A 26,916-nucleotide genomic window follows, 5' to 3' on the forward strand; every position below is an offset into this window, starting at 1 on the left:
TAATTTTAAGTGATGCAAAAAAAGAGAAATCATTAAAAATGCCTCTACGTGTGCCAGAAAGGGAGTGAAAAGCTATTCTTTGAAAACTATTAGAATAGAAACAATTCTACATTTTTTTCCTATAGAAATATACACATTGTGTTAGTTATAGCTGTGAGGATATTGATTCCTCAATCTCAGTTGCTAACATAGCACTTTATAATACGTATTTGCATTTTTAAATCTCCTGCTTACTTAAAATAATACTTCATTTTCCTAATCTCCATACTAACAAGTTTCAATCAATCTTGGAATGTTGGAATGATACCTGCTGGTCCAGAAATGGTGTAGAAATGCTGGCAATATTTAGTCATTTCAGCTAAAATAGTAGTTATACCTTTTAATAATAGATCATGACAATTAATGAACGAATTTTCTGGTTGAGGAGGGCAAAAACAGCGAAGTATTCACAGTTGAGACTCCACCCTTGAACAGCTGCGCTCCCACTTGGAGCTTAGATTAGAACATTGGGGGAAAACAGGATCTTCTGTGCCATTAAACTCCTTAGAAGCACTGGCAGAAGTACTTTGAAATATAGAATTTCACATTTTATTCTAAATGTTCTCATTTATGTATTGATTTACTGTAATTTATTTTTGACACTGTGTATTTAATATTATAAAAGAATATATTTTTATTTTTGTCTTTCTGCCTAGGACAATAGCAGAAGCCTTTTGTCATATATTGTTTCCTATTATCTTCGAAATTTTGATGAGGTAAGACAGTTTTTACACAGTATTCGATTTTGTTATTCTTTGTTGTTGAGTGATTGGCAGTATTTGTTGCTGTTTCGCCTTTGCCGTTGTTGTCTTCTTATTTATATTAAGGCTGCTTTGTTTTAAAATTATGTGTTTCTTGCTAATTAGGATGCTGGAAAAGAACAGTGTGTTTTTCCACTGCCAGAACCCCAGGACCTTTTTCAGGCCTCACAGATGAAGTTTGAAGATTTTCAAAAAGATCTCAGAAAACTAAAGAAAGACTTGAAAGGTAACTTCTAGTTTTAAAGAATCATGTTTGTATTACTTAATGCTTTTTTAATGAGAAAAACACAGACTTTTCAATGCTTTTTAAGAAAGTAAATCTTTAACAGCTTTATATAAAACTACGTTTTTTTTTGGTGTGGCAAAAGAAAAATTTTACCAATAATCTTATTCTTTCATTGTTTAAAAAGTTATCTGTATTAGACATTTAGCTAGTGAGTAGTATATTGGTTATTTGAATAGCAATTCCTTTCATCAGGAGCAAATTTGATCATCTCATTTTCACTTGATAGCCAAGAACATTTGTACATTTATCATATTATTGTTAAAAGAGAGAGAGTTCCTCCCTATCCTCCCTTGGTATACTTGCACAAGATGTTGTGGCTTATGAACTTGCCTGGGAACAAAATCTTCTTTCACGTATTTGGTCAAAAAACACATGCATGTATAACATTTTATTATTAGTCGAGAAGCCTTGTATCAAATCATTTTGAAATGAGCCTGAAATTCTTCATATTTCTAAATTAAAAGTAACATTTAAAGGGCACCTTGGTAGCTCAGTTCTGTTAAGTGACTGACTCTTGATTTCATCTCAGGTCATAATCTCAGGGTTGTGAGATGAAGCCTAGGGTTAGGCTCTGTGCTCAGCAGGGAGCCTGTGTAAGAGTCTCTCTCTCCCTCTGCCCCTTCCCCGCCTCTCTCTTTCTCCCTCTCTTAAAAACAAACAAACAAACAAAAAACACTTAAAATAAAAGCTGTCTAAATTCTATAGGAAGAATTAAAACTGTCAGTATTTGCAGAGAATAACATTTTGTATATAAAAAACCCTAAAGACTCCACCAAAAACTATTAGAACTAATAAATTAAGTTTCAGGGTACAAAATCAAAATACAAAAATGTATTGCATTTTTATACACCAACAACAGACTATCCAAAGGAGAAATTAAGGAAGCAGTCTCATTTACAATTGTGTCAAAAAGAATAAAATACCTAGGAATAAATGTAACCAAGGAAGTGCGAGATGTGTACGCTAAAACCTATAAGACATTGATGAAAGAAATTGAAGAATATACCAATAAGTGGAAAGCTATTCCATGTTCATTGTTTGGAAGATTTAACATTGTTAAAAATATCTGTATTATCCAAAACAATCTAAAGATTCAATGCAATTTGTATCAAAATTCCAAAGGCATTTTTCAAGGAATTAGAAGAAATGACCCTAAAATTTGTATAGGAACCACAAAAGATCCCAAATTGCCAAAGCAATTTTGAGAAAGAAGAGTAAATCTGGAGGTATCACACTCCCTGATTTCAAGCTATATTACAAAGCTATAGTAATCAGAACAGTATAGTACTGGCAAAAAACAGACACATAGATCAGTTGAACAGAATAGAAAGCCCAGAAATAAGCCCATAGGTATACGGTCAATTTATGACAAAGGAGGCAAGAATATACAATGGGGAAAAGACAGTATCTTCAATAAATGGAGTTTAGGAAAACTGGACATCCAAATGAAAAAAAATGATACTGGACAGCATTTTATACCATACCCCCAAATTAACTCAAATTGGGTTAAAGACCTGACTGCAAGACCAGAAACCATAAAACTCATAGAAGAAAACAGGCAGTAAGGTCCTTGATATCAGTCCCATTGATTTTTTTTTTTTAATCTGACTTTGGTAACAGAAGCAAAATAAATAAATGGGACTACATCAAACTAAAAAGTTTCTGCACAGCAAAGGAAACTCTCAACAATAAGACAAGTCACCTTATTGAGTGGAAGAAGATATTTGCAAATAATAAATCCAATAAGGGGTTAATATTGAAAATATATAAAGAACTCATACAACTTAATAACAAAAATACACACAGTCCAATTAAAAAATGGGCAGAGGATCTGAATAGACATTTTTCCAAAGAAGATGTACAGACGGCCACGAGGCACATGAGAAGATGCTCAACATCACCAACCATGAGAAGATGCTCAACATCACCAACCATGAGAAGATGCTCAACATCACCAACCATGAGAAGATGCTCAACATCACCAACCAGGAGAAGATGCTCAACATCACCAACCATGAGAAGATGCTCAACATCACCGACCATGAGAAGATGCTCAACATCACTAACCGGGAGAAGATGCTCAACATCACCAACCAGGAGAAGATGCTCAACATCACCAACCAGGAGAAGATGCTCAACATCACCAACCAGGAGAAGATGCTCAACATCACCAACCAGGAGAAGATGCTCAACATCACCAACCAGGAGAAGATGCTCAACATCACCAACCAGGAGAAGATGCTCAACATCACCAACCAGGAGAAGATGCTCAACATCACCAACCAGGAGAAGATGCTCAACATCACCAACCGTGAGAAGATGCTCAACATCACCAACCAGGAGAAGATGCTCAACATCACCGACCATGAGAAGATGCTCAACATCACCGACCATGAGAAGATGCTCAACATCACCGACCATGAGAAGATGCTCAACATCACCAACCGTGAGAAGATGCTCAACATCACCAACCAGGAGAAGATGCTCAACATCACCGACCATGAGAAGATGCTCAACATCACCGACCATGAGAAGATGCTCAACATCACTAACCGTTAGGGAAATGCCAGTTAGAACTACAGTGAGACATCACTTCGCCCCTGTTGGAATGGCTAGTATCAAAAGGACAAGAAACACGTGCTGGTGAGGATGTGGAAAAAAGGAATCTGCATGCACTCTTGGTGGTGGGGTAAATTGGTACAGCTACTGGGAAAACAGTATGGAGTTTCCTTGAGAAATTAAAAATATAACTGTCACTAAGTCCAGCAGTTCTACTTCTGGGTATTTATCTGAAGAAAATGAAAACATTAATTTGAAAAGCTGTATGCACCCCTGTGTTCATTGCAACCTTGTTTACAATAACTAAGATGTGGAAGTAACAGAAGTGCCCACCAATAGATGAACGGATAGAGAAGATGTGGTGTGTGTGGGTGTGTATATGTACGCACACACTCACTCACACACACACACACACACGCAGGAATACTACTCATCCATAAAGAAGGATAAAAATCTCATTTGCAACAACATGGATGGACCTTGAGTGTATTTTGCTCAGTGAAATAAATCTGACAGAAAAAGAAAAGAAAATCTAAAAAACAAAATAAGAAAACAAAACAAAGCTCATAGATACAAAGAACAAATGGCGGTTGCTGGGGGAGGGGTTTGGGTGCTGGGCAAAATGGGCGGAAAGGATCAACAGCTGCGAACTTCCAATTATGAAGTAAATACGTCAGGGGATGTGATAACGTAATGTATAGCATGGTGGCTTTCGTCAGTAATATCACAGCTTTGAAAGATGTGAAGAAAGGAAATCTTAAGAGCCCCTGTCACACTTGGGGCGCCTGGGTGGCACAGTGGGTTCAGTGTCCGACTCTTGGTTTTGACTCAGGCCGTGATCTTAGGGTCAAGAGATTGAGCCACGTGTCGGCTCCACACTCAGCACGGAGTCTGCTTAGGACTCTTTCTCCCTCTCCCTCTGCCCTTCCCCACGACTCTCTCTCTTTCTCTCTCTCTCTCAAAAATAAATAAAAAGATCTTTTTTAAAAAAAAAAAAAGGAGTTTCCATCACCAGGGAAAGAAAAGCAACTATGTGTGGTAACAGATGTTAACTAGACTGATTATGGTGATTGTTTCAGTGTATACACACGTTGAGTCAGTATAGTATACACCTAAAACTACAATAATCTTATATGTCAATTATACTTGAATGACAATTTTTAAGATAAAGAGATTTTAAGTGAAAAAAGGTAACATTTACACAGAAAATTAAAATTTTCTTTAGTTTTGTATGTAAAATCTCTCTATGATCGTGAGGGTCCTTCTTGTTGTAGAGTTGAGGACACCTCAACTGTCTGTTTCCGTCTCTTGCTAAGTCTGTTCAGCACGGATAGGGAATAAATAAATTTATGTGAGATTTTCATTTGATGTTGTATTACTAGATGAGAAGAAGGTGGGTAGTTACCTCTTTCCATAAATCAAATAGGATATCACTTTTTAAGAGATTGTATCCCAGTTTTAATATTTATCCAAAGATTTTGATCTGTCATCAAATTTATGGAGTTGTTATATTCTCATCACAGATGCTTTTATATAACAACATTATACAGTTTGCTTGTATTTTCTAAACACTCCACAACATTTATTTATAGTCCCGGTGCATGTCAGGTATTTGCTGGGTGCTGTGGATAAGCACAGATAGAATCATCACTGCCACGGACGGGTGAAATTCCATCACATAGATGTTCTCCCTTAGAGCCTCAAATAAGGATGCTCATTGATTAAGCCCAAGAATGACTGCCTTGTGGCAAAAAAAAAATACATACACTATGTTACATTTATATAATACTATGATACTATGTATTTAAGTGTGATTTCTTAATAGGAAACCCAACCATTCATGTGTAGTATGTATTATACTTCAAAATTTGCCAGGTATCTTGGTTTGCTTGTAAAATTCTGCGTTCTTTGTCTCTGTCTCTGTCTCTCTCTCTCTGTCTCTCTGTCTCTGTCTCTTTGATGTGGTGCTGGGGGCATTTCTGGAATATCTGGAAAATACTTCACACTCTGATCAACAATTTGGTCTTGCAGAGGATTTTGTAGTTTGCAGGTGATTTAATAAATGAGAGGAGTGGTAATCTTATCACCAGGGGTTTCTGTTTGCTTTGGTTGGTACATCACTTTGGAATGGTACTTCATTTATTTTTCATATCTACATAGTTTCTCACTACAGTTATTAAATATACATGTAGCCATGAAAATGCCAAGTTCTCACAAGCCTTAGAGCTGAAACAAGGGAACCAACATACATCAGACATGGTTTTGAAAGGAGGAAGTAACCAGTGCCACTGATGGCTGTTTCCCCTCGCACATCTGTCTTCTTCAGCAATGTGGTTAACTGCACAGGTGAAACATTGAGGGGGCATCTTGGCAATTTTTAGTACCTCAGAGGGGTGAGAAGGTGGTGATTTTAAGCCTCACAATTTATACTTTCCGTTGAGGTAAGACAAATTTCTCTAAAAAGCCTATTCCCTCAACTAGTACCAATGGCATTTGCTCACCCAGTATTTTCTTATTTGTCTATGGATTCTTACAATTTGCTGCTGTAGAAATGGAAAGTTTCATGACCAAATGAATGTAAGAAATGTTGGGATAAGATAAATTTAAAGGGAATTCACAGTATTCTCTGAAAGAAAGGTTGGCAAGTAGCTCCCTAATTTATTTGATCACAGAATATTTTTTTCACAGAGTATCTGATAATTTCTCTAGTCAGCGGAACATATTCTAAGAAATGCAAGCCTGGTACCACGTTAGTAGCAGAAGCACGGATTTGCCTCTAAGGAACTTACAGTGAAAGTGGGGAAATGAAACTATAGTTTATGAACTAATATAATTATATATTTCTGTTCTTATAAAATGAGATTAGCTTGAAGAGCTATTTACAAGGCTGTCAAACTCTGAGGTATCCTTTAAACACTGACAAAAATCATAATTTAATCATATGTGCTATGTTTTGCTTTGCCAAAATTTGAGTTTTTCCATTGAAAAAAAAGTATTTTGTGACACAAGGAAGGAAATCTTATGCGCTGATATTTAAATTCATTTTCTGGGGAAGTTTTAGCATGAATGTAGCATTTCATATCAACAAGGCATGAAATAAAATTGTCTTGTGTCCCTTTTTGGAATGAGATAGGTATAAATAGATATGTACATTGATTTCACTGAATGGGAATCAAATTGGAGATTATTGAATTATGTTACTTTTGATATAATTTAAAATAATGTCTACTTTGATAAATAGCTTATTAAAAATGATTCCTTCTAAGTAATCAAATTAGGTAATTCATTTAGGAAGATTCGAATAGCGTGTTCACTTTTTTCTTTTTTTTCCAGAAGCAAGTTGTTTTAAGAAAGTTTAGAAAATGAGAGATGATGTGTATAAAGAATTTATCGCAATACTTTCCATGTAACAAATATCCAATAAATACTGGCTATTCATAATAAGGAAAAAATAGAATAAATGGTGTGATTAGCTTGATAAAAAATAAACTATAACCATTAAGTTACTCATCTTCTCCTATCACTTCTTTTTTTCTGCTTACAGACTTGATTTATTTCTAAGGAAAGACTGGGAAATAATGTGTTATGGCTCAGGCATTTTAATAAAACAACGGAATCTCATTTTAGCATTTTATAAGAACATCCGCTATGTTTGGTTTCTATAGTTGTTCCCAAGATTTCTACAGCTCCTCAGGGTGCTGTCCTGGCTTTCTTAACACAGTGACATGTACTTTGTTAAGGGACCTGATCTGCTTTTGATCTCTTCTGGCTGTCAGCAGCATTTCTTGATGCAGTCATGCCAAATGATGACTTCTGTTCCAGTGCCTTTCTTAGTTAGAAATTGTAGCAATTGCCACATGACTTAAATCAACTCAACATGTACAGGGCATTGAGTAATTAAGTTACCGGAACTGGGCAAGAATGTTCTCATGCAAATTATTTCTGTATCTTCCCCCCTCCCCCCACCTTCAATAAGAGACTTGAAATGTTTAAAATTCATGAACTATATCTTCAAATTGAAGTCATGTCTCTGTTCAGAGATATACAGGAAAACCCCATCTTTAAAATTGTTTGTATTGACTTATATTTGTGCATAGCAATTTTATTTATGATCGTAAATTTCTGATTTTTTTGTTTGAGGGAAAAATGATATTATAAACTCCATTCAAATGCAACCAGTAGCTTTTTAAAAAGTAACATTTTATTGTGATTTTAAAATGACTCAGTTCAGCATAGGAACATCAAACAACGCTGAAAAATGTGGAGAAAAAAAGTATGTTTATCTGTGTTTCTACAGTCCAATGATAAATAACATTAATATTTGGTGTATTTTTATCTGGTGTGGGTATGTATTGCATGTGTATGCACAAATTATATCATTGGAGCCATGACACATATAATTGTTATATTCTCTGCTTTATAGTTGGATCATTTAATTAATTCACATTTGTATTCTGTCATTATCCTTATTCAACTTTGGCTTTGCTTTAATATGCACAGTATTCATTCATTCATTCATTCATTCATTCATTCATTCATTGTCTCGCTCTGTACTTACTGAAAACTTTCAACTTGAAGACTGATGTTTTCCTTAATGTCTTCAGAATTCCCAACAATTATGTTCAGTGTTCATCACTTTTCTTCCTTTACCTGAAACTCTTTTTAGATGTACATTGGAGCCACTTAGTCTAACTCTCTATGTCTCCTAACTTCTCTTTCATATTTTAAAAATCTACCACCTCCATTTTTGCTATAATCTTCATGCATTCCTCAACATTGTCTTCTAGTTCATTAAGTGTCTCTTTGACTCTGTCCAGTCTGATGTTTGCATTATCAATGCAACCAGCCATGATAATATTTTTGTTTCCAAGTTTTCTAATATGATTTTTATCACATGTAGTTTTACCTTTAAAGAAATTTCTTGTTCTTATGTTGGATATTATCTTTCCTTTATCTCTTTGATGTTTATAAAAAATATTGAAGGCCTTTTTGGATTTTCTATAGTTTTTATTTCATCCAAAATGAATCCATCTTTCATCTGTTAATAGTTACAAGCTATCTTTCTATTCATTAGTTTCATATTGGTATTGGAATGATGATTAAAACAAGTGCGAGAAAATTACAGCCTGTGTATTAATTGAGACCCCTTTTTATAAGTTCAGTTGGGACATAGCCATACGCATGCAATTATGTATGTATGGTCGATGATTGCTTCTGTTTTGTAGGCTGAGGCTTTGACAGAAACCGTCTATCAGTCTGTCTGTCCCTTGCTGTCTCCCTTCTCCTGACCCCCCACATTCTTCATTCTCTCAGTTTTTTCAATTGCTTTGACGTGGCCTGTTTTGGGCCCCCAGGCCAGAACCAAAGCTTCTGTTAGCAGCTGGGACACCTGCCCTGTGCCTACATAAATGTACGTACACGTGCATATTAGGCGTCTGACAGATTCAGTATCAAGCTAGGGAATGACTTAGCTGAGGTCTTGCCTGGAAAGCTGTGCCTGCCTCTGCTTGCTGCCCCAGTCACACAGCTGCATGTGGACTGTAGCTGTTTTCATTCTCCTGTCATGATTTGAGGAGCTCAGTTGCAGCTCTAGGTTTCCAGTAGAGAGACTGGTTCCTTTTCTGGCTGAGTGAACCCTCCCTCCACCAGTCTCTACATAAGCCAAAATCTTTACCTTTTTCTCTACATGCACACTCCAGTGACCTCTTGCTTCAACACTGCTTATTAACTTGGGCTACTCTAATATTTCTGGTCCAAGAAGATACTAACATTTTTTAAAGCATACTGTGTTGTTTGGTTTTTCCTTTTTATGTTTTCATTTATTGCTATGTGTTTTCAGCTCAGCCTATGAATTCATCATTCCATTTACTGGACATCTGTATTCACTTTTATAACTTACATGTTTTTTCCCACTGAAAATTATAACATGAGCATTTTCCCATGCCATTTAATACAATTCAAAAACCATTTCAGATGATTTCATAATAATCCTTCTTATGATTGTGCCATAATTTAGTGAGTAATTTGATTCTTGTAAAAAAGAAATTAGACTTTTCCCAATTTTCCCTACTCTTAAGAAATATGTTGAACATCTTTATTCATAGTGTTTTTACTATATCTCTGATTGTTTCCTTAATATAGATTCCTAGAATTATAATTACTAGATCAGAAGCAATGAACTTTTTTTTTCAGATTCTTGATAATTTATTAGATTTAGATTATAAGGAATCTTGGAGATATAGTCTAATACCTTAATTATCATTCAACAAATGGCTATTAAATTAATAGAAAGTACAAATAAAAAATAAAAAATAGACCCTTCCCTCATAGTTCATAGATTAATAAGAGGACCAATGAAAATATGAATAACCACTATGTGGCATAACAAATATTTAGTTATATAAATAAGATACTATAGAAACAGAAAAAGTAATGATTAAATATAATTGAAGAATTATATTTAAACCAGACTTTGAAATATCAGTAAAATTTTCTCCAGGAGAAAGAAAAATAAAATTTCAACAATGGGAAAGAACATGAACAAAGTCACCAGTCTTGCCCCTATTTTGGCTTTGATTATCTATTGATCCATGAGGCAAGGGAGTTCTTAATTTATATCAAGTTTACATCTGAGGGATAAAAAATATTCGTACCTGAGTTGGCTCACTGCAGCAGAATTCCTAAGTACAGTCAGAATTGTGCCTATATATGGTTTGATAAAGCCCCCAACTAGTAATTTTATATGCCTTTCAAGGTAGCTTGCTGTGCCTACCCTGTGTCAGAGTTTTACATGCATTAACATAATTTAATCGCAATGATGATGATATTATTAATCCTCTCTTTAGTGAATTGGTAACTACAAATTAGAGATATTAAATACCCTGCAAAGGGGGCTGGATTTGAACCTGGGGAACCCAATCCAGAGCTCATCCTCTTTAATGTCAATGCTAATGTTGCCCCTGTTAAGGTTTTCTGAATGGTGCCCTTCAGGGAAGATTTGACATTGACTGTCCTTAGCTCTTACTACCTGCCTGACATGATCTGGACTTAGTGAGTGAGTGAGTGAACCAATAAAGTAAAGAAATGGACGGTAAAATCTGATAAAACTAGAGTATAGGGTGCTTAGGGGTGTGCAATTGAAGGATGTTTAGGCACCCTTGGGAAGGGTCTTAAGGACTCACTGAGGAGTTTGGACGATTCTGTGATTGTTGCTTAGACATAGGAATGCTTTTAGGCAAGGATGCGACACCCTTGGACATGCATCTTTGAAACCCCACCATGAAGATTTTGTGAATGATGGTTTATAGGGGAGACCAGAAGCAGGAGGCCTAGCTAGCTAGTCATAGATGTCAAGGGCATAAGCTAAGTTCCTTGTGGTTGGAATGAAGAGGAGAAAAGGTTATGGGAGTTTTCCGAGATACACGGGAACAAGATTCTGTAATTGCACTGCTATATACAAGGTAAAGAAAGAACAGGTACAAGACGACGTTGATTTCTAGCTTGTATACCTAGATCGATGCAAACCTATTACAGAAGGGAACACAGGAGGAGTGAATAGAGGTGGAAAGTTGTCTATGACTTATTTTAGACATGTTAAAGTCCTTCAGAACTTGAAGAAATTACATTGAGAATGAAGTAAAAAAATACACAAGGAGCATGAAAAGCCCACAATCCTGTTGGGACTTGGCTAAGATCAGAGCTCCAAGTTGAGTCAGCAGCAGATACCAATTTCACACGTTCATTTCAGCATGCTTTCCTGGTGGAGACCCAAATTTTGGGTCAACATACATACCTCACCCACTTACAGTGAGTTCTACAGCCTATATCTTATTACATCTAGAATTGTTTTCCTACAAGTCAAGAGCACCCTTAGTATGAGAATGATATGATTTTAAAATTACTCTACTCAGATATATTTAAATTAGAAATAGATGAGAAACTGAATCTTTCAAATTATAGCATGCTTTAGCACGGCATATGAAAGAGTGGAAGGGATACCAGTAGAATCACACAGTAATTATTGAGCTCTGTTTCTCTTTTTATATGGCATTTCTATATGACCTCATCTTCTGTTCTATTGTGTGTATCTGTCTCATGTAATGTAATTTTTTTACAAGTAATCTGTCAAATTTTCATTATCCTAATATTCTCATCTGAAACAGTAGAGCAGTATTTTTACTGTATATAGTTTTCCTTGTTGGAATTTTATATGTATCAAGCTTGTGTAAAATACTGAGCCTGGTCTGTTTAAGTCAACAAATTTGTCCAAATAGGTGTTCTCCTCAAAGGCAGCTGAACTCAGAACTTGCGTTTATTGAGCACCTTTTGTTGAAGATACTTTGCTCAATTCCTAGAGGGGAAAGATGAATAATAAATTGGTTGTTATACTTCAGGACTGCATCGTGTAGTCAGGAAGCCAAACACAGACTGGTAATTACCCCATAGTATACCAATGGTGTTGACAAATAGATACAGAAAGCAGTGTGGAAGGTAAGCCTGATGCTACCTAATTTGTTAGGGAAGGCTTGAGTTAGGAATTGCTGTTAGAATGGAGTCATGACTTAGGAAGACTTTACAGGTGAAAAACTGATGGAGGGAAAATTAGAAGAGGCAAATCACGCAGTTCCATAGCCTGAGATGAGTCCGTTCTTGGAATTGTGGACAATCCTATGTGACTCAAGCACAGGCTTAGTGCAGGGAAGTAGATAGTGATAAAACCGTAGAGCTATGTAGCAACTAGATCACAAAAGCCAACGTAGCCGTGCTGGGCAGGAACACTGGAAATGGATGAGGAGTGTGTGTGTGCCTGGAGTAGATGGGAAGGAGAATGAGGAGGGTCAGAGAAGCCTTTGAGGCAGAGGAAAAGTCTAAAAGCCCCTGTATTCTGAGAACGCAGTGAGCATGACATGAAAGAGAAAGTTTTCTGATTATGTGGAGTGTACAAGTTTATATGCTTCATAAATTTACATTTTATTTACATTTTATACCCAGCCCCTTAAAGATCCTATTTATGGAATTAGAGTGATAAGATTTATGTCGTGAAAATATTGCTCTGGCAAGCATAGAATTGGGGAGACCAGTTATAAAGGGTGTCAAATAAAAGATGATGGTGGTTTTAACCAAAGGTGGTACAGAGAAGATGGAGAGAAACTAGCAGATCTTTCTAATGGTTAGGGGCAGTGAGGGTGACGTAAAGTAGTTGTATGACTCCATAATCCCCTTTCAGTCAGCACTATGGAGTTTGCTGTAATGTTTTGCTGTTTGAGATGTTTACATTTCTTTACAAAAGCTTTGAAAGGAACGTATTCACTTTTGATTTTTTTCCAAAGTTAGTAAGCTTCAAGTATCTTTCTCTTCTCATTCTCCCTTCCCTCCCCCATATTAATATGCACGTGCACTCAATTCAAATAAACATTTTTCAAGATTCTTAGACTTTTCATGCTGTAAATCTCTTGAACCTCCATTACTTTCGGTGGTAATTTTGCTAGTGGAATTGAGAGTTGATGAGAAGAAAATCAAGTCATCAGTCATTCAATTCTAAGATTTGATGCCATTTATTCATGTTAGAAAAAACTAGTAAAGTTGTACTTCCTCATTTTCACTAATCACTTGCTTTTCTGATCCAAGTGCCTTGAGAAAACCGCAGCTAATTAAAGGTGATTAGTTCTCTGACATTCTGAGTTAAGGTATATTTAACTTTATAAATTATCCGTGATCATGTTACAAAGTGTATTTTATAAAAATGTTTTTCTTTTTGTGCAACAGCCAACTTAGATTAATTCAAAGCTGTAAGATGCCCTTTGACACAGGGACCCAACACAAGCAAAGTATCACATGAAAGCATTGATATGTTCCCTATGTAGTATGTGGTCACTGTGGGGTTAAAATCATTTACAATAGCCTCCATGCGAATGTTTCATTCTCTGTGGCTCACGTTCTGCAGTTTTGTTTTGTTTTTTTTTTGTTGTTTTGTTTAGTTTTTTTCATTTAAAATTAGCAAACTCCTACTCCTTCATCTGTACTCAGCTAAGATGATTTCTCTTCAGGAAGCTGTCTGGATGAACTTGTCCTGTAGGGCACGTTGGTAAAGGTACACTGGTAGCTGCATAAATGGAATTTGCAGAGATGCAGGACAGCATCTGAAATGGGAGAGTGTAAGCGTTAAGAGCTTCTTAAATTACACACAGAATTTCATCTCAGGATACAGATTAGTATCCTTTTCAAAAATACAGAAAGTCAGAGAATGTGAAATACTGGCAAAGGTGTGGATTAGTGAGAACCCCTTTATACTGATGATGGCAATATAAATTGATGTGCTTAATTTTGAAAACGTGAAGGTAGTGTTGTCTCTGGGCCCAAGGGCAGGATGTAGGGAGCACGTGGGACTCTCCCAAAGTATTGAGTCAGTTCTGTTTCTTTCTTTCTGTTAATTCAATTCAGTTAACATACAGTGTATTATTAGTTTTGGGGGGTGGCATTTAGTGATGAACCAGTTGCAAGTTCTGTTTCTTAAGTTGGAAATTGGGTAAATGTTAGGTACACGCTATATGTTCCTCTGTAGTATAACACATTTCTTAATTTATTTAAGAGGAAATAAAAATAGGCAGCCACCCAGGAATGTGTTTGTTTTAGAGTTGAAATTCAATCATCTTCGGCCCCACTAATTTAAAATGTGTGATTACTCAGGCTTTTTCATTCTTTATGAAGAAATTATATAGCTTAGCAAATTCAAAGGTAAACATAATTAAAGAACGTACAAAATTTAATTAAAAGAACAAGCTATGTTTTAAATGACTTTAAATACATGTTTGTTTGCAGATGAATTGTCCTAATATATAACATTTTGGGAGGAAATATTAATCTGAAAAACTAGCATATCTTCTGGTGAACAATTCAAACAGACATGATGTGCAAGCATTTAATAAAATTTAAATTAAATACTAGTGCCAGAAAGCTGCTGAGTACTCAGAAAAAGATAATCCATTGATTTTGGTTTACTGTTTCTACTGGTGCTGAGTGAAGTCAGAAAAGCAGAAACCACACTTATTATTTAATAGAATTAATGTAATATGGAGAATTAGGTTAGCACATGTTAGAGGACAGAAAAAGCAAAAAGAGAATGCTCAGGTCGATATTGGAAGCAGCTATTATTCTTAGGGCTTGGGGAACCAAGCAATGAGGTTGGGGTTATCAAAGAGCCTAGAAATTCCAGGCGAGCGCTCTGTGGGGCTGGGCCCTAGGCCTCTGTGGAAAGAGTACGGGCTGGGCAGCTTGGATGGGGGACCCTGCAGAACTGTGTCTGAGTACTCAGAGGTGGAGTCCCACAGAGCTGGACTGAAGAGGACAGGGAGAAAGACCACAGAGCTGAAACTGAGAGCTCAGTTGGCTCTGGCAAAATGGGACTTGAGTTTGGAGAGAAGGAGCGTCATACAGCTGGGACTCTGCACAGCTAGGATTGGGGAACTCAGAGGAGGGCTTCTGCCTGGCTGCACTGGTCCTTTCAAGGGGTGTAGTGATGCTGGGTTGGGCCTATGAAAACAAGCCAGGACCTGGAATCACCTGCTGATGTGGGGGGACGAAGAGGGTCTGGCAATCTGTCAGGAAGCCTGCTGGCAAAGGAGAAGGTAGTTTGTTGAGCTCCGGTGTCTCAGACCTGAGGGTAGGCGTGTAGTTTGGGAGCTAAAAGACAGTATCTTAATAACTGACATATTGCTTACTTATTTTATTATTTAATTTTAATTTGTCTATTTAGGTTATTCTAAGGTGGTCTTAAAAGTCTCTCTCATGGCTCTCAAAGCTGAAAATAAGTAGAATAGATTCATAGTTTTTGGAGATCCTTAAGACATACACTGGTCTCTTCTCTAGCTACTGTCTTCCCACTTTATTTAGTTCTCTCTTTCCTGCTTTGTAGACACTCTCACGGGTGATTATATCCATTTCCAAAACTGAGAGAGGAAAAAATCAGAACAGAGGATGGATAGGTGATTCTGACCAATGTCTAGTACAGTAGAAAAGTGGTGTGCCTGTTTGAGTAGCCCATGACGGTTAGTAACACCCACATCTAGTTTGGTTCGGACAGTCGTAGACTTGTTAACTCAGTTATCCCATGATTTGTGGGTCATTCTTCACATTTCACATTTCTGAGCTACGTGTGCTCTTTACTTCTGTGTCACAAAGGGTACAACCTTATATGCATGTCTTTGGAAACTCATGGCTTCTGGTAAAGCCTGTAATTTATCAAGAACATCTAAAATTCTTGTGCTGTGTTCGAAGAGCTGAAACTTCACAGAGGTGTCTAATTACATTTCTAATTAGTAGAAGTAAAAACAGAATCAGTTAACATATACTGAGACACTACCACAGGTGCGGTGCCCCTTGTGTACGTTAACCCTTGTGCTAAAATGTTAGATGTGACGATTGCAGATGAGATAACTAAGGTTAGCAAGGTTCAGGAACTTGTCCGAGGTCTCTCAGGTAACAGGTAGTGAAAGAAGAGTTGAAATAAGTCAATCAGAGAAAGGCAATTATCATATGATCTCACTGATATGTGGAAAAAATAAAACAAGATGAAACCAGAGAGGGAGACTAACCATAAGAGACTCTTAATCATAGGAAACAAAGTGAGGGTTGCTGGAGGGGAGGGGGCTAGAGGGATGGGGTAGGTGGGTGATGAACATTAAGGAGGGCATGTGATGTAATGAGCACTGGGTATTATATAAGACTGATGAATCACAGGCTTGTACCTCTGAAACCAATAATACATTATATGTTAATTAATTGAATTTAAATTTAAAAATGTTAAAAAACCAGTTCAAATCTAGTTCTCCCACTTCCAAAGCTTTGGCTCATGTTTTAATGTGCTGCTTCTCTATTTTATAAAAGTACTTTACATTTCTTCATTTACATTTAATAGACTATTAACGGATTCCTAGAGATACTGGCTATCAATCCATAAGATTAGCAAGAGTCCTAAGTGTAATTTTCCATAAAATTTCCCTCTTAACCAACTGGGAATGTTAGAGATGATTACAACTGTATTGATAAACTGCTTTGAATTCTTTTTTTTTTTTTTAAGATTTTATTTTATTTCTTTGACACACAGAGAGACAGCCAGCGAGAAAGGGAACACAAGCAGGGGGAGTGGGAGAGGAAGAAGCAGGCTCCTAGCGGAGGAGCCTGACGTGGGGCTCCATCCCAGAACGCCAGGATCACGCCCTGAGCTGAGGGCAGACGTTTAATGACTGAGCCACCCAGGCGCCCCACTGCTTTGAATTCTTAGAATAGTTAAAAATACCTAAAAGTCAGAGTTACTACTCTCTTTCTTTTGTTTTGTTTTGTTTTTGCTTTTGGGATATGTTTAGTAGACTTTGCTACTTCCCCAAACTTAAAACCTCTAAATCCCCTAATAAATCTTTAACTTCATTCCATTTCTTTCTAATGAGAGAGACTGTTCCTTTGAATGAGAGACTAGCTAATGCATTGTTAAACATTTTAATAACTCACTCTACATTTCAAATATTTCATGATTTTCTCAGCGTTTCTTCTGTTTTCTCCTCCTGCGTATAAGTTTCTCTTCTACGGTTCTTTACGTACCTCCTCTCCCTTTCGTTCTGTGAATTTCGGAAACTCAAACTGACAAGACATTTGAGCCCCAACAGTTTACTTTGCTTTAGATATCTTTTGCTAATTTTATGTTTGTAGGCCCAAACTAGAAAACATTTCCATTTGGAGGTGGTCCGTCTTGAATTTTGTTTTCTTAAGCACTGGACAAAATGTTGCTTTAGATCTTGAAAACAGACACACCAGTTAAGAATTTTACTCCTTGGGGCTCCTGGGTGGCACAGCGGTTAAGCGTCTGCCTTCGGCTCAGGGCGTGATCCCAGCGTTATGGGATCGAGCCCCAAATCAGGCTCCTCCGCTATGAGCCTGCTTCTTCCTCTCCCACTCCCCCTGCTTGTGTTCCCTCTCTCGCTGGCTGTCTCTATCTCTGTAGAATAAACAAATAAAATCTTAAAAAAAAAAAAAAAGAATTTTACTCCTTGGGGACATTATGCTTTATCTTTAATTATTTTTAAAATTGTAAACTACTTTAATACCACAGTGGAGCCCACTAGCAAGACACCATTCCAGCAGCAAATCACAGCCCTAGTGACGTCTGTTGCCGTTGACAGATGTCACTCACTGAAGCTTGACTGCATGGGACATTTACATCAATGCACATCAGAATTGGAAAATATTGGCAACTAGAGTGACAGTACTGCTCCAGAGACTCTCAAGGAGACTGAGATTTCCAGGCTAGTCATAGATGCCTACGATTATACCCCAAGTCATCATCTAATAATGGGTGTGGTGGGGCAGCCAATATGAACCAGGCATCTGGCCGGTATTATCAAGATTGCGTATAAGCTTCTGCGACAGTCACTCACGCCTTCAATAAGCACTATCACCTAGTCCTATGATTTTACTGTATCCTTAGAAAATGTTAGAGGGTTTGCTTTGATTAAGTTCATATATGCAGCATATTAGGGTACATTATACAATACTTTCAGTTTTATGTAAATCACTTTTATACTCAAGACATTGTAACATTTGTAGTGTTTAATGTTAAAGAATTCATTTGAGGGGCACCTGGGTGGCTCATTTGGGCGTCTGCCTTCAGCTCAGGTCATGCTCTCAGGGTCCTGGGATTGAGCTCCAAGTCAGGTTCTCTGCTCAGCGGGGAGTCTGCTTCTCGCTCTCCCTGTGCCCCTCTCCCCAGCTTGCACGTGTGCGTGTGCTCTCTCTCAAATAAATGAAATCTTTTTTAAAAAAGCAAAGAAATTTACAAGAAGAAAGTATTCATTTGCATAAATCCTAACTATTTGAGCAACTTGCTAATTCTTGAAAATATTATGGTTAAAGATGATACATTTGAAGAATTCTAGAACCAAATGTCAAATCTTATAACCAGGTTAGTTTGTGGTAAGGGTGCTTTTATTATTTTATTGTAGGGTGTTGCATCTGTTATCTTAAATATGGTTTAAAGCTATAAAGTAATAAGCTTTTACAACCATCTGAGGAAAGTTGAATATTTTTACTTATTTGGAAGAGTAGAGCTTGTAAGTCCTCTTTAGAAACCTGCCTGGGAACCATTACGAGTGTGTTTGCTGTAACCCTGAAGTGCCAGTCAAACCGTCAGCTAAAGACACATTGTGTGTGCAGCTGGAGCCTTCACCCTCTAACCGAAGCCAGATGTAAAGGAAATCCAAGCTTTCCACTCTCTGTGAGGCACGCTTGACTGTTCTTAACATTCTAAAGAAGAAATGGTAGGGAAGACCCCTCGCACCAGGTCCTTTGGTTGGGACTCCGAAAAATCCAAGTTAGAGAAACTGGAACGTGTTATTCTTTGTTGTTGTTTGTTTATAACTTTTTATTTGATATAAATCAAACTTACAGAAGAGTTGCAAGCTAGCGCATGGAATTCCTGTATATCCTTTCCTTAGACCATCAGTTGTTGACTTTTTGTCCCATTTGCTCTATCGTTCCGTTGCTCCTGTTCCCCACATATGGACATGTATGTATGCATGCTTGTATATACATATGTGGGTGTGCATAACTTTATTTTTCTGAACCATACACCAGGAAGTCAGAGATAGCATGCTCCTTTACTCCTAAATACTTCAGGGTATATATGCTAAGTATTTGGGCATCTTTTTAGGTATATACAATATAATCATCAAAATCAGGAAATCTGACATTGAAAAATACTATTATGATAATAGTCCACAGACCATATTCAGAGGTGTTCTTTATAGCTATCTCGCCAACCCCTAGATCCCACATTGCATTTAATTTTCATGTCTCCTTGGGATTATTTAATACAGTGCAGCTCCCCAGTCTTTGTCTTTCTTGACCCTACCATATTTAAAGACTGCTTATTTTGCAGACGTCGCCTCCATTGGCTTTGTCTGCAGAAGCAGTATGTGTCCCTTCTGCAGGCCCATGATGTCAGCTTGTCTCATTACAGCTAATGCCGATGCATTGTTTTGGTCCCTTTGCTTACGTGGTATCTGCCAGTTCCTCCACGATGAAGTTATATGGGTGTTTTATTTGTTTGTTTTTGTTTTTTTGTTTTCTTTGTTTGTTTTAATAATTAGCAATTTGTGAGGTGACTCTTTGAGAGTGTGTAAATATCTTATTTCTCAGCAGAATTTTACGCAGGAATTCTAATATCTGTTACGGTTCCTGGCCCCCTTATTCCATCTTTATTTATGACTTGAAACTTGTCATTCTTTTGTATACATTTCTCTTAAACAAATTTTGGTATAACTTTAATTCCATTCTAAGTTAATTTGGTCTTTAACATTTTATGAGGGATTAATCAGTATGAACTGAGGAGAGGTTAAAGGAAAACCTGGCATTCCTGTTCCTACAGAGTCTCAGTGTTACCTTCAGAATTCCTGCAAATTTCTACAATTTGCTTCATTTTTCTGTGAAACGTTCTGAGCTAGTAGTAATGTTCAGTCTCAGAAATCAAAAATTGTCCCTATGAAATATGATATGATTTGGAAAAGGAGAACAGCTAGAAATAGTCAAGTTTATTTTTTTAGTAGAAAATGGTCTTCAGTAATGTCATTATGTCATCATTTATCATATTAATGCATTCCAAAAGAAGTTTGATTTTAAAAGATGAAGTTTGATTTATGCATGGATTTATTTATGGAAGTTTATCGTTGAATGTCAAAATTCCCTAAGACCTTCGCTTTGGCTGGTTCACTTGTGGCTCAGAAATGTAGAAGAGACACAGTGATCTGGTACTAAACAGATCATTCTTTACTACATAAATGCCTTCTTTTCACTTTTGTTTCATACTCTAAGTGATGCATCATCTATTTTAATGAAGAAGTACGTGAATATCTTGTGTATTTAACCTCTAAAGGAAAAACTGGCAAAAGGTATTGTTTTAAAAGGGAGCATGTTGCCTTCTGAAGTTAAACAAGAGCAAATCCCCACCTCTAGGAAGTGCTGTGATTCATAAGGTTGACATCGTTTTGCATTGTTGACCATGTTAAAAAAATAAATATCCAGACAATGGGAGAATATATTTTTAAAACATCAAACATCACCAAAATAAAAAAGCACTCTAATCATTTTGGAAAAGTCACAACAGAAATATTGCATCATTTGTTTTAGTCCTAAGAGACTGAACGGGGTCTGTCTGTGTTTTATGTGGGATGTTGTTATGACATTCTTTTTTAAATTATTTGTGGACATGTGTGCATTAGCATTGGACAGATGGGAGACTGCTAAAGGGTATCTCACTCTGCCTAGTCTTGAGAGCTGTTTCATCAGTGTTTGCAGTATTGCATACATGTGTTCTTTCTCCTGACCCAAACAGACTCTCTGAATGTCTGAGCGGAGACCAGTTGTTTTAGAATTCTAGACCAATCTTTTTTTTTTTTTTTTCAGCCTATGGGGAGTCAAGTAGAGGGAATGATATTTTAAAGTTGAAATGAAAGTAGACTGAATTGTTTTCAAATATATGAAAGGCTATCCTAATTACCTCCTTTGAGTCTATGACCAACATCTATTTAAAGTGTCTTTTCTGTTGAGTTGGAGATTGACTCTTCAGGTGCCCACTATTATACAGCCAGAATTGATATTTGAAATGAAACTTGCTACCCTTAGATTAGACTCCCTCTGTGCTGTCCCAGTGGACAAGACCTAAGGTCAGTATGCGAAGCTAGAGGTAGAAAATTCAGAAAGACTGTCTCCAGATGAGAACTGGAACAGTAGAAGAGCTAACCTCAAAAGTGGAGAGCCCCTCGTCACTAGAAATTATCACATGCGAGCCTGGAGACTCAGAATAACTGTATGGTATATAATTTTCATGACTGCATCTGAGGTTGAGTCAACACCAGTGTCTCCTCTCCAAGGCCTGTAGAGTACAAACGTGTGGAGTTTTGTTATATAAAGTGACGCTGTTTTACACAGATACCACATATGTCAAATAAGTGGTTTAGAATTGTTTCACTTTGACTTCGAATCCCCGTGGTAATAGAGTGAATCCATTTACATGATCTCGATGACCACTCTGGTATTGCTTATGATAATAAGAAAACATTAAGTTTTCATGTTTCCCAAGGCCAACTGTGAAAAGGAAGAGTATTGTCAGCAATATACACTCACAATTTGTCATGTGTTTATGCTTAGACCCACCAGGAACCAACTTGGAGAACTTGCTCATAGCAGGGAGACTTACAGAGACGGTGACTAACTGACAAAGTTATGGTCCCTCCAATTTCTGAACACATAGATAATTTGAAGAGCATAACAAGTGGTGTCTAAGGGACCTGGGAGGTCATTGATTCTAGCCAGTGTCATCCACAGTATCAACACAAAGTGTGTCATCAGTGGGTTTTAGGTGTGTCTCAATCAAGTGTGAGATAGGCCAGTGATTAGTAACTACCAGTAAATATGACATATATAACTCATTCTCGGTTGTCCCTATAGAAATGTCATACTCAACAGTCGGAAGCATGGCCTTCAGTGCTCCTTGAGATTTAGAGATAACAGTTCCGTTTCCTTGTTGTGTCATTGTGGTGTATGGTGATGGTAAATAGTGTCACAGTAATTATAGCAAACATTCTACTCTTACAGTGCTTGAGGCAGTCTTCCTTGTATTTTACCTACATAAAATCCTTTGATCTTCACAATGAAGTAGGTACTGTTATTACCCTTCATATTACAGATGAAGGACCTGAACCACAGAAAGACTAACTATCTTTTTGAAAGTCACAGCTATTATGTCTTATCTTTTTGTAACCTGTAGACTGTATTTGTCCATGAAAGTGCATCATGTTGGAAAACAATGATTTGTGTATGTGAACCAACAAAAAAATTGATAATTCCTCTTATAGGAATGATTATTTAAGGAGCAAAACTACATGTATTGTGCTTTCGTTCATTTCAATTTAAAACAATGTTCACTTTCAAAATCCCTCAGTTGAAGAGTGCACCTGTGAAACACCTGTTAAAGAGTATACTTATAAAATCATTCAGTTCTGTTTAGCTTTGTTTTGAGATATAAACTGATGAGCTCAGAGTGACCTTAATTTATTCCATTGGAGGCATTGCTAATTCTACCATGTCCAAACTAAGGTACTGTGGGATTTGTGTGTGTGGTATCTCTGTCCTCTTTTATTATATTTACATGATAAAGGACTACGTTGACATTAATCTGCAGACATTTAATTGTTAGGGATCACATTTCTCTGAAATCCATCTTTATGATTTTATCCAAATTTTATACTTCTCTGAATCTGTGGACCTACTGTTGGCAAGACTAGGGTATTTTGAATATTATTTGAAGTTATAAAGGATTTGTGTTTATTTATTCATCATTCTTCCCATGGCCCCCAGCATACCTTTGCTGCATAGGTTTTCTTGGACGCTTGTGCTAATAGGCTAAGATGTTAACGTTCCTGGTCTGTTTCTGGGTTCTTTGAGTCATTACTTCCCATTCTTTCCTCACTCTGTTGCAGTGCGTCTTTTGTCTCCAGCACCACTGAAATTGTTATCACTATTTGCCAAATTGAATGGACATTTTATTTCAACCTTTATCGTATTTGCTGTCTCTGTTGCATTTGACTGGCTGTCTATAACTCACTAGCCAGTTAGCTTCATTAACCCCACTAGCTGCTGATTCTCCTTCTTCTACATCTTCTTTCTTCATGGTCTTCTCTTTCACTGCATCTTCATAAAAGTTGGTATTCGTCAGGTATGCCGCCTTGGCCCAGTCTTCTCACTTAGGCCTTTATCAAGTGATCTTATTCCATATTTCCATTGTCACTCTGCTCTTCAGACTCATACACCCAAGAACTTGGTGGAATCCACTCATGGATGTTCCACTGACATCTTAAAATGCAGTAAGTTTGAAACCAAATTCAGTTTCTTTCCCTCTGAAAGCTACTCTTCCTCCTGCATCCTCTCTCCACAGAGCACCCAAGCTGCAAACCCAGATGGCATCCCCCCCCACACACATCTTACCTCACACCTCAGTGAACATTAGAACCGCTGTGTGGACTTTTTCTGTGAGTCTTATCCTTGGGGATTACTTTTCTCCAAGTATCTCCAAGGAGATGGGAGCATTGGCAGGGAGATTCTGAAAAGGCCTTCCAGTGGATTTTAAAGTTTGTCTCTTCGTGAAGGGATGGCTTACTTACAAACTAGTCAGTCACCAAGCTTTGCTGTTTTTCCCTAAATTATTAAGCAGTGACTCTAAACTGATTAACATTGATTGAACTTGGAGACTTGTATAAGTTATAGCTGGAATATTCCAATTCCTTAAGAAAACAATCATACTGTCATGATCGTGGTTCGTTTTAGAGAGCTGTGTACCGTGTTCTTGCTTTAAACTGACCGTGGTGAGATGGTGTCTGCTGTGCCCCCAAACATGCCAGTCTGTTTGCATTGATGTTTTGGAACCTATTTTCTAGTGAAAATATCTAAGAGATTTTTGTTCTTCCAGACCTCTGGCTGGATTTTTCTTTGTATTTAGGAGGCCTGATTCATGCTTTCTAGTATTAGCTCTTTAACCCAATACAACATCATTTGGGATTTGGAAGGTCTTTAAAACAAACAAAAAGCCAACTTGATTGGAATTACTCAGTTATGCCAACATCCTTTAACAAATGCTTTTTAAAGTTGGATTTGACTGTAATGCAGATTTCCAGGAACTCTGTTTTTAATAATGGTTCTAAATGACCCGTCGAGTTGGTAAGTTTATAGCACTTGATGTTTTGTTTTTCTTTAAGTTTACGTAGTCACATACCAGTTTTGAAGATAAGTAATAGCCAGGATAATATGTTATATACCATGATGCACTACAGTTAAGAGAATTCTGGGGGTCCAGTCTTATAAAGAAATTTCCTTATTCCTGGAGCCCTTGGGTGGCTTGGTCGTTCAAGCAGCCAACTCTTGATTTTGGTTCAGGTCATGATCCTGGGGTCATGGGATTGAGCCCCATGTTGGGCTCCATGCTCAGCGTGGAGTCTGCTCGAGATTTTCTCTCTCCCTCTGCCCCCCCACTCTCTCTCTCAAATAATTAAATAAATCTTATTTAAAAAAAAAGAAATTTCCTTATTCCTTATCACACTGAACACATTCATATGTATTACTGAATATATTAGATGTATATACATAAGAATTTTATCTGTATATGTATATATAAACTCTACAACTTGACATTTTATTTTTATACTTACCCAACAGTCTCTTCTTTCTTAATACGGTGAATAAGTAAAACAATAATCACCTACAAATACAGGTTGTGTATCACAATGAAGAGCTTTGGAAATTTGAATTGGGTTTTTGCATGTTTTGCATAAGACTTATGTGATGTTACAAATGTTGGAGGCTTAATATCCAGATTAAGGAAAGTCATAATTATCGACATAGTTGAAAGTGCTTTTCTCACACAAGATTTTCGTGTTTCCTCAGTATTGCAGACACTAGGCACACAGAGGTGAATAGGACAATCCTTGACTTCAGGGGATGCAAAATAAAAGTAAATCAGAGACAAGGATGCATAAACAAATAAATACAATGAGATAATATCATTATTAACTATGGGGTTTTTTGAGAGTTTTTCAGCGGCTCAATGCTTAACACTCAAGTGCAACATCTTCTTCATCAACCCGATTTCTAGTTGAGGCTCGGATAATTTAAGGAGCCAGCCCAAGATCACATAGCTACTAGTAGAACTAGGCTTGAATCCAGATCTCTTTTCCAAAGATTTGCTTTTATCTCATATTTTTCACTCGTGTTGTACAGAGCAGGGAAGTGCAAACTTCAGGGGGGAGATTACCCTCCTGGCTTGGGGTGATAGTTGAAACTCGGGATGGATAAGTAGAGTTCAACAATTGGTTCTAAGGGGTAAGAGTATATCAGATGGGTGAATAGTATATGTAAGGTGTAGAGAAATCTGAATAGATATGACATTTTGAAAATTAAGTTCATTGTACCAGGAGGGTCTAATTCATTTATGCGTTCATTCCACAGATGATTGTTGGATGCCTATTGCCTGATAGGGAATATTAATGTGTACATGGAGAATGGTAGGAGATCAGGGTCTTCATCTGTCTTCAGAGTGGAATTTCTCTGTAACTCACTAAAGAATTGAACTATCTATGGTGGACATTTTTTTTTTTTTTTACTGATTTTTTAAATTACATAAGGAACTATGGGAGTATATCAAGAGTATTTTATTTATGTATTTACTTATTTTTTTGAGAGGGTGTAGTGGGAGAGGGGGAGAGAGAATCTGAAGAAAGCTCCACGCCCAGTGCAGTGCCCCACATGGGGCTCAATTTCACAACCCTGAGATCATGATCTGAGTCTAAATCAAGAGTTGGACGCTTAACCGTCAGAGCCTCCCAGGTGCCCCGTATCTGGAGTATTTTAAAGCAAACTCCAGCTATATCATTCCACAGGGGATATACCATAGAGAGAGATTTCTGCGCAATATGTAGTTGAAAATTCCAGTAATTAGAACAACTCAGTAAGGAAGAAGTGGCCTGGTAGGGAAACGAATAGACATCACTGGAAACACTGAGATACATGACAAGCATTTTTGTGGCTTTCTGGAAGGAAGACTGAAAATGAGATGAGGTTGTCAGGAAATGACTCTAGAGAGCTTCTAGATCTAAAAATCTACTTAGTTCTTACTGTGTGCAGGAAAATCTATAGGTGAGGTGAGAAGAGAAGAAATAGAAAAAAATTAGTTATTGCTTACATTTGTATGAAAAATATTAAGCTCATATGAATGGGCCAAGGACATTTCTAAAATTAAGTGAAAATTAAAATATAACTGTCCCTCGATTTTTAAAAACATTTTAAGTATTTTATTTATTTCTTATTTGTTATAGATTCTGTTGTTTTAAAATTACTGAGAGCATATGAAGACCTAGAGAAACTTTGGCACATCTTAGGAGACTTTGCTATGGACTGCCTTTGATCTAACTCTGCTTTCCTAACTAGTGAAATCCTCCTTAAGTCACCAGATCCATCAGATTAACTTCTGCAAGTGCCTAGTGTTAGGGTCTTTTTATAGCTCCCAGACCTCTAGACAGAGTGTAGTGTCATAAGACAAAGACAGTTATTACTTTCATTTTCTAATAAAAAAATGGCAGATGAAACAATTGTGACTAATAGTCAAAATATTAATCTTGCCTCAGGCTTTTAAGTTTTGAAACTCACACCAAGTGGAAAACTAGATCCTTTTTTTTTTTT

At 37.0% G+C, this 26,916-nt stretch overlaps 1 protein-coding gene across 1 annotated transcript in view; it reads left to right on the forward strand.

Moving 5' to 3' along the window:
* FMN2 (formin 2) overlaps window positions 1-26,916 on the forward strand; it is a 357,463-nt gene that overhangs the window by 230,417 nt on the left and 100,130 nt on the right. The window contains exons 10-11 of the mRNA XM_040636046.1: window positions 696-755; window positions 906-1,026. Of these exons, the coding sequence (XP_040491980.1) occupies window positions 696-755; window positions 906-1,026 (181 nt within the window). The remainder of the gene's footprint in view (window positions 1-695; window positions 756-905; window positions 1,027-26,916) is intronic.

Source organism: Ursus maritimus, unplaced genomic scaffold (assembly GCF_017311325.1).
Source record: "Ursus maritimus isolate PB19 unplaced genomic scaffold, ASM1731132v1 scaffold_2, whole genome shotgun sequence".
NCBI classification, from domain to species: Eukaryota; Metazoa; Chordata; class Mammalia; order Carnivora; family Ursidae; genus Ursus; species Ursus maritimus.